Here is an 18,172-nt window from a genome sequence, read left to right as displayed (position 1 = left end):
TCTGTTTAGTTTTAGTTTTTCATATGAATCGACATGCTGCATGATATACTGGTATATTTAAACGATGCTGAAGCCTCAGCTCTAATCCTTGAGGATCTTGGATTTTGAGAAGGACAGTTCTCTGGATGCCACCAAGCCAGCTGGAGCATTTCAGATGCATTCATTTATAGCCATAAAGCATCCAATGCTGCTTTAAATGCTCCTGCAGGAACAGAGCGACTTCCAGCAGGTCAGAGTAGAGTGGACCTACTGCACAATGCTCACAAATAAAACTAATTCCATTCACACTAAGGAAACTCAGGATTTCCCAGCATCGCTCCACTAAAAGGAAATAAAAGCAGATTAAATCTGACAATCCACTCATTGTTCATGTTTCATGTAGCGTAGCTCAGCAATGACTGTCCTTCCTCATCTCCTAAACATAACATATTATAACTATGAGATCTTTTCTCATAATCACAAGATAAGATTGCATGATATTGAGATCAGGATCTCATAATTACCAGATACCGACCTTTTAACAGGTACAGTCTAATGGTGCATATCTACTGTAGTTGACTTTATTTTCTATAACTTGTCTGTGATGCAGGAATTTTCCTGATAAGTTGAAATAAAATTCCTGCCAACATCACATCTATATGTACAGAAGAGGATTAGGGCCACTGAAAAAATTAAAAAAGTTAACAGATTTTTTAATTTTATTTCTGTATAATATAAGAAAAAAGTCAGAATTCTGTGAAAAAAGTCAGAATTCTTAGAAAAAAGTCAGAATTCTGTGAAAAAAGTCAGAATTCTGAGATTAATTCTGAGATAAGCTGTCTGATTGTTTTTCTATGGTGAATGCGATATGCTTCCATATTAATGCAAATAGAAAGCGTTTTTTTGTAAGGAAGCGGCTGACCTGCAGCCTGCATCACGTTTGCTCAAGTGCAGCTTTTCTTCTTCTTCTTACACCTCGATAGAAACTTTAACCTGCTAGTTTCTGACTGATGGCGTTACAGGGTATATTTCTAGGTGTGATGCTACGTTTGTACATACTTATGCACTGTACATACAGTAAATAAGTGGATGCAAACCATGTTTGTAGGTGTTGTAGCCTTATGCATTTTGTAGTTTGCTGACCTGGCATGTTCCTCTTTCGGACAGAGTATAAAACTCTAACAGTTGTGCATCGCTGGTTTTCCTTCTAAACTCTCTTACTTAACATTGTGGTATTCTAATGGTGCAATATATGATCTCTAGTTTTGTTCTCTGAAGCTTTGCAAAACGACTTTTATCTGTGGGAGAAATGCAGAGTGTTTGCTTTCTATTTTCTATATTTCTGGGTGAGGATTTGTAAAGTCAGTTTCCTCCACATTTCTTCCAGTGGTTGATTTTTTTGGTAGATTTTCTCCTCTGTGCTTCCAGGATGATGCGCTACTAAGACTGGGGGGGGGTGTGGGGAATGAGACGCCGAGCGGACCTGACTGTTGTCTTATGTGATGATTTAATGTGGTTTTTAGGACAAACGGTGACGGTTTGTAGCACGTTCAGCTGAAAAGCAATCCTACTTTGTTTGGTCTTTTTACTTTTCCTAACAAATATTCTCAGTGTATTAAATTATGTAACATTAGTGCAGACAGTAATAACAAAAGATATTTATGCTATGCTGAATTCTATCTTTTATGCATTCCTTTATTGCAGACCTATTTTAGTAGAAGAGAAATCCCCCAAAGACGCCATTTTGGGAGATAAAAACCAGCTGATCCTCCGTTACAACCATCAATGTGTTTGATTCAAAGTTTCTGTGATGAACCAACAGGAAGGACGCCTGTTTTAACACCATGCAGTCTGAAAAGTGCGGCATGTTTTTCTACTCCGCCTCCTGAGACGATCCTTTATAGAAGCTGAGTCATAAAATCCATTTTTAATCCTAAATGTTGGTCTGATGTGACCAGAACCCCCGTCTTCCATGTTTGATGCTGAAGGAGGTTTTCTACTAATTAATTTTAACAGAAACGAACGCATTAAATGCACCATGAGGTCCCCTTGGTGAGGAGTTTGTTGGGCTGCGGTTTTATTTTGATTATTCTATCAGAGTTTAGCCCTGCAGATTTTTATGTGTAAAATGTTTTCCTGATTTACTTTTCTTAGCGCAGATAAAGACGCCCTTCTTTCTTTTCTTTCTTTTTTATACCTGAAATCCTGATAAAAGGAGCTTTAATGAGGTTTAAATATAAAATGAGACTAAATATGAAAAACTAAAGCTTTGGAAAAAGGGCTGAAACAATTAATTTAATTAATTAATTATTGAAACAATCATTAAATAATTAGAGCTCTATCATTAACTGGAGTATAGAGACTCTAAGAAATGCCTTAAGCTGACAGAGCGGCCCAATTAGAGCAGGAATTATACCAAAAATGTGAAAAAATATAGAAATATTTTGCATTTAAGATAAAAAATATATATTTTTCCTCTGTCAGTCTGCTCTATCCAGAACTCCTAAAGTGGAAAAGATTTAGTTTAACCTGTTTTAATTAAGTAAAAAGTCTTTGGCTATCTGATTATTTATCAATTAATTGAAAAATTAATCGACAGATGAATCTATTTTCTAAATAACGGTTAGTTGCAGCCCTAATTAGTCGTTTTTTCAGAGCGCAGTAAAGACACGTCAAATTTTAGGTTCATATTTTCTGCTCATAATTTATGCATAAATAAAAATCACAAAATCAAGACATTATTTTTTAATAAATCTGGTTGGGCAGTCCTCATCATGTGTTAGCTATAATCTCCCAGCAGGGGGCGACATTTCCCAGCTTCAGCTCAGTTTCCTTCAGAGACAATCAGTTCAGTTGACCGGAGTTGCTCCCTGATTTGATAAAACAAACTAATCTGTGTTTTCCCTTCCTGTTAATCAGCCAAAGATCTTTATTTATGAGAAATGACGTCATATTGCAGGAGATGGTTTCAGTAGTTTAACTAAACAATGAATTTGTACATATTATTGATAAAATGTCTCCTTCAGATCCCAACCTTCTGTTGGTTTATTCTCTCCAACCCTGGCATCATGGCGGCCCTCTGCCTGCTCAGACCAGAAAGCTCCTCCCCTTCCTGTTCACTAGTGGGAGTGGCCTCGTGCCTCCCAGGCTGTGTTTCCCACTGGTCTGTAAATAATGCTGCAAACTGCCTGGTTTTAACAAACCCACACAGATCCAGAAAAAGATGCTGTGTTTCCCTAAAGGAGAAGTTTCATTTGTTTACATTATGTTTACAACGGCACAGGTTTCCTTTTTAAGACTATATATGTAGCTACAGACATATTTGCATATTTATTGCCTAAGGTTTTAATGATATAACGCGTATTGTGTTTTCACAGTTGGAATATAATGTTACAGTTCTCACCTGTATTACTATCTGGATGATTTTGGTAAAGTAGTTGATCATTTCTATGACTACTATAAGTAACTGTTTTCTGTGCCTTTTTATGGTTAGAATGCATGATTACCTATTTATTACCATTTGGAGTCACAGATGTGTATTTTTGTATTGGGAATTAATAAATGATTCAGCCCTTGTTGTATATTTTAGGGTGCCTTGAAACAGGCTACTTGTTCATATTTCTCTTTTCAATAAAACCAAATATATATGCACCATGTTTTTCTGTCTCCTTCTGTTCAGACCGGGGTGGGGGTGGGGTTAGGGGTTTACCATTAGGCAATACTAGGCAGCTGCCTAGGGCCCCAAGTTCCTGGGGGCCCCATAAAACTCTGTTTCCATGTATGGTTAATACAACTATTCCTTATTTCTGCACATTAATTATGTTTTTGAGAAAAATCCTTTCCTCAAAATGCCATCAGAACGCTGATAATATTAACTGTGTCTCAGCCCCCCCCCTTCAGTGTCCACCATATTGGATCAGTCCATTTGCTGCACATGTTCAGAAAGGTCCAAACAGACAGCAGCAAACCATTTGAAAACAAACCATGCAAAGAGCAGTGTTGCCAACTTAGCGCTTTAGTCGCTATATTTAGCCACTTTTCAGACCCCTCTAGCACTTTGATTTCTAAAAAGCTCCTAGCGCCAAATCTAGAGACTTTTTTCTGCAACTGGAGACTTTGGAGACAACATCTAAAAGCAGCGAACTCTGCTCTCCAGAGCGAGTAGATTGGTAACCCCGCCTCCTGCTCTCCTCTATCTTGTCTGCTGTCATGATTCATGCAGCTATTATTTCATCCAAATGAAACATGGAGAACAGATAAGCAGATCATGGCTTGTCTACAGTGAAAAGAAGGACTGGGTTATTTACTTTGGCCTTTTTGGAAACACAGGAAGGAGCAATCAGCTAAGTGAGCTTAGTGCTTGGAAAAAATCTTTCATTCCTTTAGAGACAGCATGAAAAGTCAGCTGAGTACAAAACATAGAGAGGAAAACAAGAAGAAAAGGGACAAGAAGAGAGGGACACAACCTAGAACAGATAATGGATGTCTATTCTATTAACATTTCTCTATCTGGAGAATGGGGCTGTTTGATGTGTTGTCTTCTCTATTCAGAGGGCCCCCTGCCTGTCTTTGCCTAGGGCCCCAAATTTTCTAAATCCGCCCCTGCTTATCACTCCCAGGAAAAGGACCAGAACCGAGTAAAACCAGCTGGTTCTGAAGATGCTGCAGTTATCAGCTGCTTTCAGACGGATTATACTAAAAGTCCTGGACAGAAACGTCACTCATGGCTCATTTTGTGAAGTCAGCTGTATAATTCCGGTCGGGACCTTTTATGGGATCCTGTGGATGGTCAGGCCAGAGGAGGGTTGAACCTGCAGCTTCTCCATTTCCTGGGCAAAAGCTTACAAAATAGAAAAATGGAGCATAAAACTTCATGGCAAACGACTTCATGAAATGACAAAAAGCATAAAACCATCATCTTAAATGAAGAGTTGTCTTATCAATTCAGAGGGCCCCCTGCCTGTCTTTGCCAAGGGCCCCAAATTTCCTAAATCCGCCCCTGGGCTTGTTTTGCAATGACCTCCTTATAATAAAGTATTCTAGAGTGTAGACAGCTACAGTTTGACCCAAACGAGGTCATCAGTGTGACATCGATCCCAAAGAACAGCATCGTATTTATAACAGACACGCTGGAAGAGAAATAAACATTTTAAACCTGAGTTGAATGCTGTGTTTGGACCTGAAGGACGCACTTCTGTACCTCCCAAACATTCAGCTTCATTTTATTCTACATTTATCAAGTTATTATTAACAGTTTTTATTAAATAAAATTGGAATTAATTGTACTTCCTCAGCTCGTGTTTGATTATTTTGCCTTAAACGGGGCGACGTCTTAATTCTATCTGTGTTCTGCTGCTCATGCCTGACTGTTGTTTTCCTGGGAAGACTGTGGGAAACAGGCCGTGAATGTGAAGCTCGCTTCGATTCTTGGAGCCGTGTCGTTCGGTTCTCGGTAAATGAACGGTAACATCTGGCTTTCAGACAGACAATTGTTTTCCATTTTTAATCAGAATAAATCAAAAGCGTCTGAGATGTGCATATAGACGGTAGATCCCGGCTCCGCTCTGACAGGATGATCCCCGTTCCTCCTTTAGGTTAGATGAAGCCTAAGCTGTCTAATCACCATCGGGCCGCCCATCCCAGCCAGCGGCTCCCTCCGAGCTGCTGGAGTCCGACCAAGAGGTAAGCTCTGGCGGCTTTCTGACGCCCACCGGCCTTTCCTACATGTTTAAACGCTCGCTGTGTTTTAATGGAGGCAGGCGGTTTCCACGCGTGTCGATGTCAGCGTCGTGTTTTGGGCCCAGCTAGCCAGAGGTGTTACGCGGACAGCTGAGCGCGCGCGGCCTGCCTGCTCGCGCTGCTAGCTCCGTGATTGACAGCCCACCGGGCAGCGGACTGATGTCATTTTCTAGAAGCGTCTGGTCTGTTTGGACCTCAGCTCTCCATCACCATCCGCAGCGAGGCTCCTCCGTGGCCTGCTGCCCTGCTGCCGGGGCCGACAGGCGGCTGCTCCCCCTGAAGCAGCCGCCTGTCCTGGTGGGAGCCTCCCGGCCAGCAGCGCAGCCATCCGGCCAGGATCGATGCGATGTTTGCGGCTTCTTCCCACTGTGAAGTATTTCCTGTCTGCCTGTTTGAGTGGATTTTATTTCAGTGTTAACATCACCTCTCCAGACAGCAGCAAACACGTTCTTTATGCTTTATGGACATAAATATTAGAAATTAAATGGAGTCCAGTTGAACTATTTTCTATTCAGTTTATTTCTATAGCTCCAATTCACATCATGTCATCTCAGGTCACTTTCCAGTTCAACCAGATCATCCAGTCAGATTGATTCAAAGTTTTCTATCTAAGGAAAACCAGCTGATTGCATCGACTCATTGACTCTTCAGCAATCCCTCACACTAAGCATGCTTGTAGCGACAGTGGAGAGGAAAAACTCCCTATTAACAGGTAGAAACCTCCAGCAGAACCAGGCTCAGTGTGAGCGGCCATCTGCTGAGGCCCACTGGGGTTCAAGGAGACAGAAGCAGACATAGAAAAAGAAGCATAGATACAAAAGGCAACTGTCAACCAGCTCCACAGGCGGCCCCGTCCAGGAAACACAAAGCCAGGCAGACGAGCTCCGAGCCAGCTCCCATGTCAGAGGATGAAGAGAGCACATCCAGTTAGTCACAGTCAGAGAAACAGGACTACACTGGAAAACAGGCCGATCTCCTGCATCTATAAACAAAGGTGTTGATGGCAGCAGCACAGCTGATATTTCTCTCCAGGATGGAGTCACAGCCAAACAGGAACAGACCAGATGAAGCTACTATGAGAAAAGCAGAGAGAGCAGAACGTTAAAGATTGAACTAACAGATTCTGCAGAGTGGGAGAATAGAGATAGAATGAAGCAGGATGAAGAAAAAGGGGTCCCTATGTCCTCCAGCAGTCTAAGCCTATAGCAGCAGAACTATAGAGATAGATCAGGATAACCTGAGCCACTCTAACTAGAAGCATTATCAAAAAGGAAAGTTGGTATCCTGAAACGTTTACATCCAACCGAAGGCACATCTAAAAGTTGCAGGAGCTGGAAATACCCAACCCTGCATTAGATATTGCGTAACATTTAGGAGGACAGAGGAAGAAGACAGAGGTGGTCTCACAATGAGCACCATGTGTTTTATGTTTTTGAACTTGACGAGTTTCAGGTGAAAATAGCTGCTTTCTGCAGAGAGAACTTCCTCTGTCTCTGCTTGTTGGAAAACGGCACCAGATGAATCTAAAACGTCGGTTTTTCCTTCAAAAGCACAATGATGATGTTTTCATGCGTCCCTGCCAAAACCAAAGCGGCCACCAAAAAGTTCAACATTTTCACTTCAAAAATGAACTGGACATAAGAAGCCATTCACCATTAAAAGAGAGATATCATCAAATATATGGATGGAAGGTGATGTTCAGCTTCTGATGATTTAGACCAGTGTAGCCTGACCTACGAAAAACCTGGCAAAAACAAGTTATGGGGATGTTTGCTATAAGTTATGAGCTTCTGAAGCACAGTGAAAACTCTTAAGCACGCTGAAGTATACTGAAATACGCTGAAGTATACTGAAATACGCTGAAGTACACTGAAGCATGCTGAAGTACGCTGAAGCACATTGAAATATGCTGAAGTACACTTGAAGAATGCTGAAATACGCTGAAGTACACTGAAATACGTTAAAGTACACTGAAGCATGCTGAAGAACGCTGAAGCACATTGAAATACTCTGAAATACGCTTGAAGTACACTGAAATACGCTTGAAGTACACTGAAATATGCTGAAGTACACTGAAATACGTTGAAGTACACTGAAACATGCTGAAGTACACTGAAGCACGCTGAAGAACGCTGAAGCACATTGAAATACTCTGAAATACGCTTGAAGTACACTGAAATACGTTGAAGTACACTGAAATACGTTGAAGTACACTGAAACATGCTGAAGTACACTGAAGCACGCTGAAATATGCTGAAGTACACTTGAAGAACGCTTGAAAAACGCTGAAGCACATTGAAATACTCTGAAATACGCTTGAAGTACACTGAAATACGCTTGAAGTACACTGAAATATGCTGAAGTACACTGAAATACGTTGAAGTACACTGAAACATGCTGAAGTACACTGAAGCACGCTGAAATATGCTGAAGTACACTTGAAGAACGCTTGAAAAACGCTGAAGCACATTGAAATATGCTGAAGTACACTTGAAGAATGGTGAAGTACGCTGAAGTACGCTTGAAGAACGCTGAAGCACATTGAAATACGCTTTAAGAATGCTGAAGTATGCTGAAGCACACTAAAGCACACTGAAGTAAACTGAAACACGCTGAAGTACGCTAAAGCACATTGAAATACGCTGAAGAACGCTGAAGCATTTTGAAATATGCTGAAGTAAGCCGAAACACGCTGAAGTATACTGAAACATGTTGAAGTACGCTGAAGCACATTGAAATACGCTGAAGTACGCTTGAGAAATGTTGAGCGTCCCTGAGCATCCAGAAGGCAAAGTGAGCTGAAACTGACCTTAAAGAGAACAGAGGAGCTTAATCATCACACAGAGACACGGTTCAGTAAAACGTTTGATGAAATCAGCAAACAGACGATGTTCTGCTGGAGGCTTTGTGTTGGCTCGCCCTGTCACCATCATGCTTCCTGCTGTCAGTGGCGGTGATGTCACACTGGGTGTGGCGATGAGCGCCGAGGCTGTGAAAGCAACTCTTTAATATTTCAAATCAAAGGTTGCAGTTTTTCCTGCTGCTACCAGAAAACGATCCTTAATCCTTGAAAGGCGAATCCAGAACGACTGTCAGGTGTTCCTTAAGCTCCGCCCCTCTCCCCTGACCCTCTGTTTCTCCGTCTCCATGGCAACCTGCCTGGTTCAGGTTAAGTTTTTTTTAGGGATGCACGATATTGAGATTTTGGCCGATATCCGATATGCCGATATTTTAAAACTCATGTAGCCGATAACCGATATCGATACCGATGTTAAAGCTGGACAAAAATAAGTAATCATTGAAAATAGCAGTTTTGTTATCCATTTCTGACACTTTGAAAAATAATATACTCAAATATATTTCCATATGCTGATATCAAATAGATTTTTAAAAACGCGGTATCGATCTATTTTACTTTTAAAATCTGGTGAAATTTCATCGTTCTGTTTTAAACTCGTGATATTTTGCAAATTCTTGTGAGATTTTGTTAGTAAAATAGATCGATACCGCGTCAATATATCAACATATAAAAATATGGCAACATTTGGTGAATTTTCGGGGGATTTCGTAGCATAACGATGACATATAGCAATATTTCATTAGTAAAAGAGATTGATATGGTGTTTTTAAATGGCAATATATCAACATATGAAGATATTGGGATATTTTAATGGATCAATATTTTTTCCTTCGTCTTTAGAAGTTTTTAAGCCTGTAGAAAAGAAGTTTTTGAGGAAGAAGAAGAAGTAGTATTAATTTTTTTTTTTTTAGACTTTAGAAACTCAGAAGCTGATCAAATATCGTGTTAAATATCGGTGGGGTGGCCGATGTCCGATATTCAGTTTTAAGGCCGATACCGATAGGGGGCCGATTATATCGTGCATCCCTAGTTTTTTTGCTTTCGCTGTGAGATTCAAAACTCCTGAGCATTGATAGATTTGCTCACAATCACTGATTGCATTGGTGTGAAAGTTTAACTTCATGCCTTGAATGAAGATGGCGTGACTTTGGCGTCTTCCGTTGATTGAACCTGAGGCTGCGCATAGCTGAGGTTTGGCTCTTATTTAGAGCAGTGAGGGAAGCAGGAGGTCGCGGAGCAGCAGAGGAAGCTGACTGCGCCGGTTGTTCCCCAGCAGCCGCTCAGGATGCAGGACGGACTCAGACGCCCCACCTGCCCGCATCTTGACTCAGCCGACCGCTCTGGATCGCACCTCAAAGGAGAGGTTTGGGTTTCATGGGAAAACTTCCTCCTGTTTCACTGTAAATATTTTGCCTCCTCTCTCCATGCTCAGCAGTCTGTTTCCGTTCGCTCTGACACACACAGAAAAGCCTCCGTTTGATCGTCCAGGCGGGTCACAGACCTGAGGTACTTCTCCGCAGCATAATAGTGATTCATCAGGGTTTCTCACGGTTGGAAGTGAACTTAAACTTAAACCAGAGTTTGAACCTTGAAGTCATTCTTTCAGTTTGACAGGACAAACATGGAGGCTGAGGTCAGATGAGACCGCATCTTTTTTTGGTCTGCATCAAACCACATCAGGTTGCAGAAGACTTTGGACTGAGGTTGGACCTTAAACATGCAGCCAGAAATGCGGTGAAGGATCAAAGCAGAATCCTCCTAGAACGGCCTAGTTAAATCCCCAGACCTACATCCCATCGTTAAGAGTTCCGTCGTGTCTGATTGTAAAGCTACTAGATGCTAACGGCTAAACTCCTGCAGATCAAACCTCCTGACCTCTTCCTGTTTTTATTTGAACGTAAAGGTTGCCGTTTATGTTGACGACACTGATCTCTATTTATTCAACGGCCGCCATATTGGTACTCCCCACTCCCACAGAGACACGCAGTAAAAATACCCACCTGTGAAGCATTGGGAAGACGTTCCACAGGTAATTTCACAGTCATCGGATTTGAGAGGGGCATGAAGGGACGCCATCTATTCCTTCCTGCTATCGTTGCACCCCAGGTGAATAAATGGAGATCAGTGGTTGACGGTGCTTCACGGAGGTGATGTCATGGAGGAAGGGAGGGCACAGCAGTTCTTCTTCTGTTGATACTCACGATATCAGGAGGTCATTAACAGTCCATGCTGTTTCTGTTTCCAGGTGAACGTACAGTCGGACGACCAGCGGCTCTCCGTTGTCATGGACGCGGGTGTTCGTGTCCGAGGAGTCCTTGTAAGGTCCAGGGCGCCCATCAGACGAGAGGTTTGTCTGCCAGGATGTTTTATTAAAATGATTTGTCTAAAAGATCCGTTGTGTGAAATGTTAGGTAACACCGTTAGGAAGGAGAATAATGATCAGACGCCCTCTTAAGACCTCGGCTGGACCGCCTCTCTGCTCACCGGTCCGCTAACACAGAGAAAGAAAAGGATTCGACTCATTATGCAAATTATCTGCTTCCAGATCTATTAAATAAATCCCTCCTTAGTGCAGTTTCCTGGAGTCCAATCCTGGGTGGTTGTGTTTATTCACGATGCTAAAGATTGAATGGTACGTTCAGACCGCAAGCAGCAGAGGCAGAAGAAGCAGCTAGTTTACATGTTAAAGGAATAGTACACCCAAAACATGATTAGCCTTCATTTTCTACTCACCCCCATGCTTTTCAGGAAATCCTATACACTACTGTTTATGCTCTAAAAACATTCTAAATGACTTCATTTCGAGTAAATTCTGGATGCTACCCACTCAGGACACTTGGAATACATTGGACGAGCAGTATGGAGGAATATTGACACGTTTTTTGTGGACTTTTATGGACCTTTCTGCCTCGGGCGCCATAGACCTCCATTATTTGAATGTCAGCAGACAGCAAGAAGCCTCCCAGATCTCCAGATGCATTTGAGATATCAAAAAAGTACTCCAGAGTGTTGTTCAGCATGGGAGTGAGTAGAAAATGAAGGCTAATCATGTTTTGGGTGTACTATTCCTTTAAGTCAATGGTTGACGCGCATTAAGGTGCAGCTAAAGGTCCTTCAGCGTCTAGACCAGCAGGAGCAGCGGCGCCTCATGAGCATCTGAGGCGCTTCACAAGCATTAGCTGCTGGATGCGCTGCATCAACCAATGAGAGAAGCTGATCTGGGAGCTGGCAGGGAGTCAGACGCAGCACTGCTGATGCAGAGCGCTATGATCACTCCTCTGAAACCGTTTATTAACGCCTAAATTAACTTCAAATGTAGAAACCTGCCGGCAGAATATGTTGGCTTTTATTATCCTGCTGCCTGCAGTTTGTAGCACAGACCTGAAAAACGCTAACATCTACTTCCAGCCGCCACCAACAGGAGGGGAAAACCCTGGAGAGGCGAGCGGGCCTGAGGCAGCTGCTGCTGGGGATTCCCAGTGACAGCGCAGCGCCGGTATGTGGGGGTCTGAGCGGCTCCCACAGAGAAATAATCTTTGAAGGCAGGATGGTAATCTGGATGAACTTTAGTTAAGGAATTATCCCCAGTTCTCTGAAACATTAGTGAGGTATCTCACTAAGGGACACGCCCCCAGCGCCGTCTCCAGAAGCTCTTTAACATTACGCCAGTCATGACTGGCTCACAGAGGTGATGTCTGCTGCTGGGGGAGGGACTTATCCTCAGTATAAGAACCTGACATCACGTTGGTGATCCTCAGCCTAGTAAGCACACCTCTTCCTCGCTCCAGGTAAGGAGGGTGATCTGGTGAGATACGTCACTGATGTTTCAGAGAACCGGGCTTAATTCCTTAACCTAAAGTTCTCTTTCAACATTTGTTTTGGGATCTCACTATGGGATGCTGTAACTCCCGTATTGCCAGATAAGCTTACTTAAAGACCTAACTTATAAAGGTTAAGGTCCCACACCCAGAACCGTGTGGGCCAGTGTAGCCCCACAGATTTCCCAGGATGATGCCATACCACAGGTGGAATGAGCTGGCAGGCCTGCAGGGGGCGAGAGGCCCTTAACCTCATTAGCCATGATAATAGCTCCCACTATCCAATGTGAGAGACGTTGCTTAGTGAGGGTTTTCCTTTATGTGGTGGGGACCATGATACAAACAGCTGATCAGATTTGCAGAAACCAGCTGTTTTCTCCACATGCATCCACAGAGCTCACACTGGGCAGAGCGAGTGGAGTCGCTCCTGCTCCAGAGAGGGAAAAGGGAGGAGGGTAGAAGGCCACCAACTCAAGAGGGCGGCATGATGGAGCAGGGTTAATAATCTTTGGTATAAAAGCAGGGTTGGGTTTCAGTTCCACCTTAGAGTCCCCACAGCGTAGATTCACTGAAAGCACATGGAGATCGCTCACACGCTTAGCAGAGACAATTAACAGAGCCGTCTTAAACGACAGTACTTTGAGCTCAGCCTGATGCAACCCTAACGCCTGATGAGTGGCGCCTTGCATCTCGTGCTACAGACCACCACAATGACTTCAAGCCAGACAGCTGCAAATATAACCAATAGGTTGACTGAAGACAAATGGAGGCTGACCAGCAAACACCCTGTAGTTGTTACAGACAGCGCTGCTAATATGGTTTGTTCAGTGCAGATAATGCAGCTCATGCATGTCTGCCTGCTCGAGTGAGGCTTCACTTTTTCACTTTTCACAAACAAGTTTGCACTTTTGAGACAGTTTTGTTAACATCTCAAGTTTAAACTGTCTGATTTACAAGTTTGCACTTTGTGTTTAATGTGACAGGGAAAAAAAATAAACAGTTGAACCACTTTCATTATTTTAAAAACAGATCGAATCGAAATGAATCGATTCAGGACTTTGGCCAAAATACCCAGCCCTAGTAGGCACCATAAACTATATACATAGACCCCTCATTGGACGCTGGCCGACGTGCCTAGAGGGCGGCCATCTTGGGTCAGACCACAGTTCAGGCAGCTGCTGTCAGAATAATTAGGAGGCGCCGTAGATCTCATTTTAATCACAGGAAAGACCAGGCAAAGATGATATTACAATAATCTCTGATATTTCACCACTTAAAAGACCAAAACTAGTTCTAAAATAGAAATATACAAATATATATTATATATGACACACATTGACTGATTAAAAAACAAGCGTTCACATATGCATAAAAAAAATTTAAGAGTTTTGGAAGAAGTTTAGACAAACTTATAAGGACAAAAGGCTTTTAGTTAGACACGGCATATATTTACCCTTCACTACAATTTTAGAACAAAGTATGGACATTGACAAAAAATAAATATAAATGTACATACATTTAATAAAAAAAAACTTGACTCTCTTTTGTAAATCGCATTACAACAAATTTTCCTCCATAGATCATAATACTCATTATCAAAGAGCATTCCTTTAAAATACTGAATAACAATAATAATACACTATATCAATATTTAATATTTGTAAAAACAAATAAAACTTTTAAAAAGTTGCAAAATATATAACTGCATATATCTAATCCAGATTTAGTTCAGTTTAAATAGTTTTTTCTGAATAAATCTGTGTAATCTAACTGAAAGGTCATTTTAAAAATGCTTTTGGTCTTTCAGTGGTTGTTACCTGGAAGAGATTATTATAATATTATCTCTGAATCGTCTTTCATGTGATTAAAATGAGATCTAAGACGCCTCCTATTCATTCTGACAACACACTGGAAAACCGATCTAGAAATAAGTACAAATTTCTGAAATAAAGTGTATTTACCTTTAATTTGAGTAGATAAATGAGGTAGTTTGCCAATGGAATGAGTAATTTTTCTCTTAAAATAAGATAATTAGATAATTAGCCCTAGAAATAAGACAATGTAATTCTTATTTTAAATGTAAGTATTCTTGTTCCGTTGGCAAAATGTCTCTTTTACCTCCTCAATTCAAGAAAAAATGCATTTATTTTGGGAAAAAATGACTTTAGTAATTTTTTTCCAGTGCAGCTCTCTGAATTTTGGTCTGACCCAAGATGGCCGCCCTCTAGGCACGTCGGCCTCGCTGCCGACAGCGTCCAGTGAGGCGTCTACGTTTATATCGTCTATGGTAGGCCCTAGCAGTATGACATCACAGCTAAGATGGCCGCCTTTAGTTGATGTCTGGATGAGTTCTCTGGCTTGATGAGATGCTCGGTGAAGATGGCTGGAGGTAAACATCCGACCACATTCAGGAAGCCTTTTTAAACAGCCAAACCTTCCTGGGTTGTGGTCTACTTTCCGTGTTCTATAGGAATGCAGCGGGGGTTAAAAACGGCCTCAAATATCAGCTGAAGCAAAATAGAAGCGCTGCTTCCAGCAGCGACGCTGTTAGCGTCATTCTGCCAGCAGGGATCCAGAACCTTTGCTTCCTCCTCAGCCTGTCCTGCATGTGTGCTTGCAGACGGTGCGTGACTCCGGAGCGCAGTCTGCAAAGAGCCTCCTTAGGAACAAGAAGGAGCTGTGCAGCGTTGGCCTGGAGCTGCCGAGCAGAGACACCACGCGGCTGTCGGAGGTTAGCCACACATGCCAGCCTGCTAATGAAGCAAAGAGAACATGATGCTGACCTTAATTTCTGATCTTTCAGATTCATTTTGTGTGTCTGCCCAGGCACAATGAAGGAGAGGATGTCACCCAGCAGGTAGGTGACCCTGAACGGCTGCTTTACCGGCTGTTTTGTTGTTTTTTTTGTTCTGATTGTGTTTGTTTATTTCCCCAGGCTCTATCCTCCCTGCCTGGGGGGCTGTGTGAGCTCCTCAGGTCTCTCCACGCACACAGCCTGAAAAATGACGAGGTTCTGCTGCTCAGAGACTCGCGCAGGCTGCCGGAGCACAGGGACCACGGCCCTCAGGTTGGTGGGACGTTTTCTGCTGAGTCGCCAAGATGAGTGAAGCAGGAATAGGCAGAAAGTTAAGGAAGGAGAGAGAGCAGACAGGAAGGGGCAAAGGTCAACACTGCTGAACTGAAGATGTAACCTCTGTCTTCTATCAGGAACGTTCTTCTGATCCGGATGAAAACCACTGAATTCTATTCAGTTTATTTCTATAGCTCCAATTCACATCATGTCATCTCAGGTCACTTTCCAGTTCACCAGATCATCCAGTCAGATTGATTCAAAGTTTTCTATCTAAGGAAAACCAGCTGATTGCATCGACTCATTGACTCTTCAGCAATCCCTCACACTAAGCATGCTTGTAGCGACAGTGGAGAGGAAAAAATCCAGCAGTAAAATAAATAATCTTCATGTTCTCCCTTATTTTTCTGCAGTTAACATTGAAGCAAAGCACCCCCCCCCTCCCGTGAAATTGCAATAAATGGTTTGGTCCTCAGGTCCTGCATCGCATCGGTTCTCCCCGTCTATCACCAGCAGCTCGCTCGATCCGGGGCTTAAATGCCGCCTCATTTGACGCAGTGATAATAAAAGAAACTAATTAACAAGAAAATGTGTAAATAAGCAGCAGTTTTGTAAAAACATCTGCAGGGGAAAAATGGAGCGTCCCAACGTCTGGGTTTCAAAAAGGAAGAAAAGGAAGAAGAGGAGAGAGAGAAGGCATCCCATACCCTGACCCAGACTTTTCCCTCCTCTCGTTTCTTTCAGAAAGGTTTGTTACCTGAATAATTCAGATTAATAATAGATTATTAACCTGTTGAATAAATTAAGATCTGCTGGATAGAACTACTTAGTTATTCTCCTTAAATGTCGGAGCAGAATCACTTCATTAATGATGCCGCCCAGCTGGGTGCGTCTGAAACGGAGCATGATTGCAAGTTTTTTATAGTTATTGTGTTTTGGTTTTAGTTTTAAAGAAAAAATAAACCAGGATTAATCCAGAGTTTATTGAGCCTATTGGGTGTCTGTAAATAACACAGAGGGCTGAGAATTTACATCTACAAACCAGACGGACAGCAGGATAAACGCTGCAGTCCTCAGAGGGTTAACATCAGCTAAATATTAGATGTTTGGCAAATTGAGTTGAGGGCCCAATAGTGATGTCTTTCATGGGGCCCCAAATTCCTGACAGCCCCCCTGAAAGTGTCAACCGCAGATTGGCTGAATGAAACGGAGGGAAGGCTCTGAGTGGGAAGCGGCTCCATCACAACATTCAGATTTTATCCACGTTTCAAACTGTTAGATCAGGAATAACCAATTAAAAACCATTGGGGTCCGAATAAAGAAAGTCATCAACCAGTAAAGTTCCGGAGACATTTTTAACGATCTGTTACTTTAAACAGAATTTAACACTGAAATAAAATGAGGCGTTTATGCATCCATGTTATACTTTGAATTTTGAAATAAAAAATCAATAACAGGGTTTATACATAAATGAGTAACTTTTATTTAATGCTCTTAGAAATAATCTTAATGCCATCAACAAATACCCATGACTTGTGTATATATATATATATATATATATATATATATATATATATATATATATATATATAAAAAAAACTGTTTTCTCACCCCTCGTGGGGTGGTATGTGTCATCCTCAAGCTCGGGTCCTCTACCAGAGGCCTGGGAGTTTGAGGGTTCTGCGCAGTATCTTAGCTGTTCCTAGGACTGCGCTCTTCTGGACAGAGACCTCTGATGTTTTACCTGGAATCTGCTGTAGCCACTCTCCCAGTTTGGGGGTCACAGCCCCCAGTGCTCCAATTACCACTGGCACCACTGCTGCTCTTACTTTCCACATCTTTTCTAGCTCCTCTTTCAGCCCTTGGTATTTCTCAAGCTTCTCGTGTTCTTTCTTCTTGATGTTGCTGTCGCTTGGGATTGCCACATCTATCACTACTGCCTTCTTCTGCTGTTTGTCGATCAACACGATGTCTGGTTGGTTAGCCATCACCTGTTGGTCAGTCTGGATCTTGAAGTCCCATAGGATCTTAGCTCGGTCATTCTCAACTACCTTAGGAGGTGTCTTCCATTTTGACCTTGGGACTTCCAGCCCATACTAATGGCAGATGTTCCTGTACATTATGACAGCTACCTGGTTGTGGCGTTCCATGTATGCACTTCCTGCCTGCATTTTACACCCTGCTGTTATGTGCTGTATTGTTTCAGAGGCATCTTTGCACAGTCTGCATCGGGGGTCCTGCCTGGTGTGGTAGACCCTGGCCTCTATTGATCTTGTACTGAGTGCCTGTTCTTGTGCTGACATGATTAGTGCCTCTGTGCTGTCCTTCAGTCCAGCCTTCTCCAGCCACTGGTAGGATTTTTTGATATCAGCCACTTCTTCTATTTGTCTGTGGTACATGCCGTGCAGTGGCTTGTCCCTCCATGATGGTTCTCCTTCCTCTTTCTTGTCCTCGCTTTCGGTTTTCTCCTGCCTGAGGTATTCACCAAGCCATTTGTCTTTGGGGGCCATCTTTCTGATGTACTCCTGGGTCTTAGTTGTTTCATCCTGGACAGTGGTCTTGACACTCACTAGCCCTCGGCCTCCCTCGCTACGCTTGGCATACAGTCTCAGGGTGCTGGATTTGGGGTGGAACCCTCCATGCATTGTGAGGAGCTTTCTTGTCTTGATGTCAGTGGCCTCTATCTCCTCCTTTGGCCAGTTTATT

The 18,172-nt window shown here is 42.5% G+C and overlaps 1 protein-coding gene across 3 annotated transcripts in view; it reads left to right on the top strand.

The window, feature by feature from the left end:
- The first annotated feature begins 5,347 nt into the window (after positions 1–5,347).
- akap11 (A kinase (PRKA) anchor protein 11) overlaps positions 5,348–18,172 on the top strand; it is a 44,029-nt gene continuing 31,204 nt past the window's right edge. Inside the window, exons 1-6 of one of the 3 annotated variants that reach the window (XM_038274705.1) lie at positions 5,348–5,431; positions 5,574–5,661; positions 10,824–10,925; positions 15,017–15,127; positions 15,200–15,253; positions 15,332–15,463. In XM_038274705.1, coding sequence (XP_038130633.1) covers positions 10,863–10,925; positions 15,017–15,127; positions 15,200–15,253; positions 15,332–15,463 — 360 coding nt within the window. In that variant the 5' untranslated portion in view covers positions 5,348–5,431; positions 5,574–5,661; positions 10,824–10,862. Of the gene's footprint in view, positions 5,662–10,823; positions 10,926–15,016; positions 15,128–15,199; positions 15,254–15,331; positions 15,464–18,172 lie in introns of all 3 variants that reach the window. The other 2 variants (XM_038274707.1, XM_038274706.1) reach the window with 2 other exon arrangements.

This window comes from Cyprinodon tularosa, unplaced genomic scaffold (assembly GCF_016077235.1).
Source record: "Cyprinodon tularosa strain WSP-4 unplaced genomic scaffold, ASM1607723v1 ctg926, whole genome shotgun sequence".
NCBI classification, from domain to species: domain Eukaryota; kingdom Metazoa; phylum Chordata; class Actinopteri; order Cyprinodontiformes; family Cyprinodontidae; genus Cyprinodon; species Cyprinodon tularosa.
This window is presented reverse-complemented; position numbering and strand designations above follow the sequence as displayed.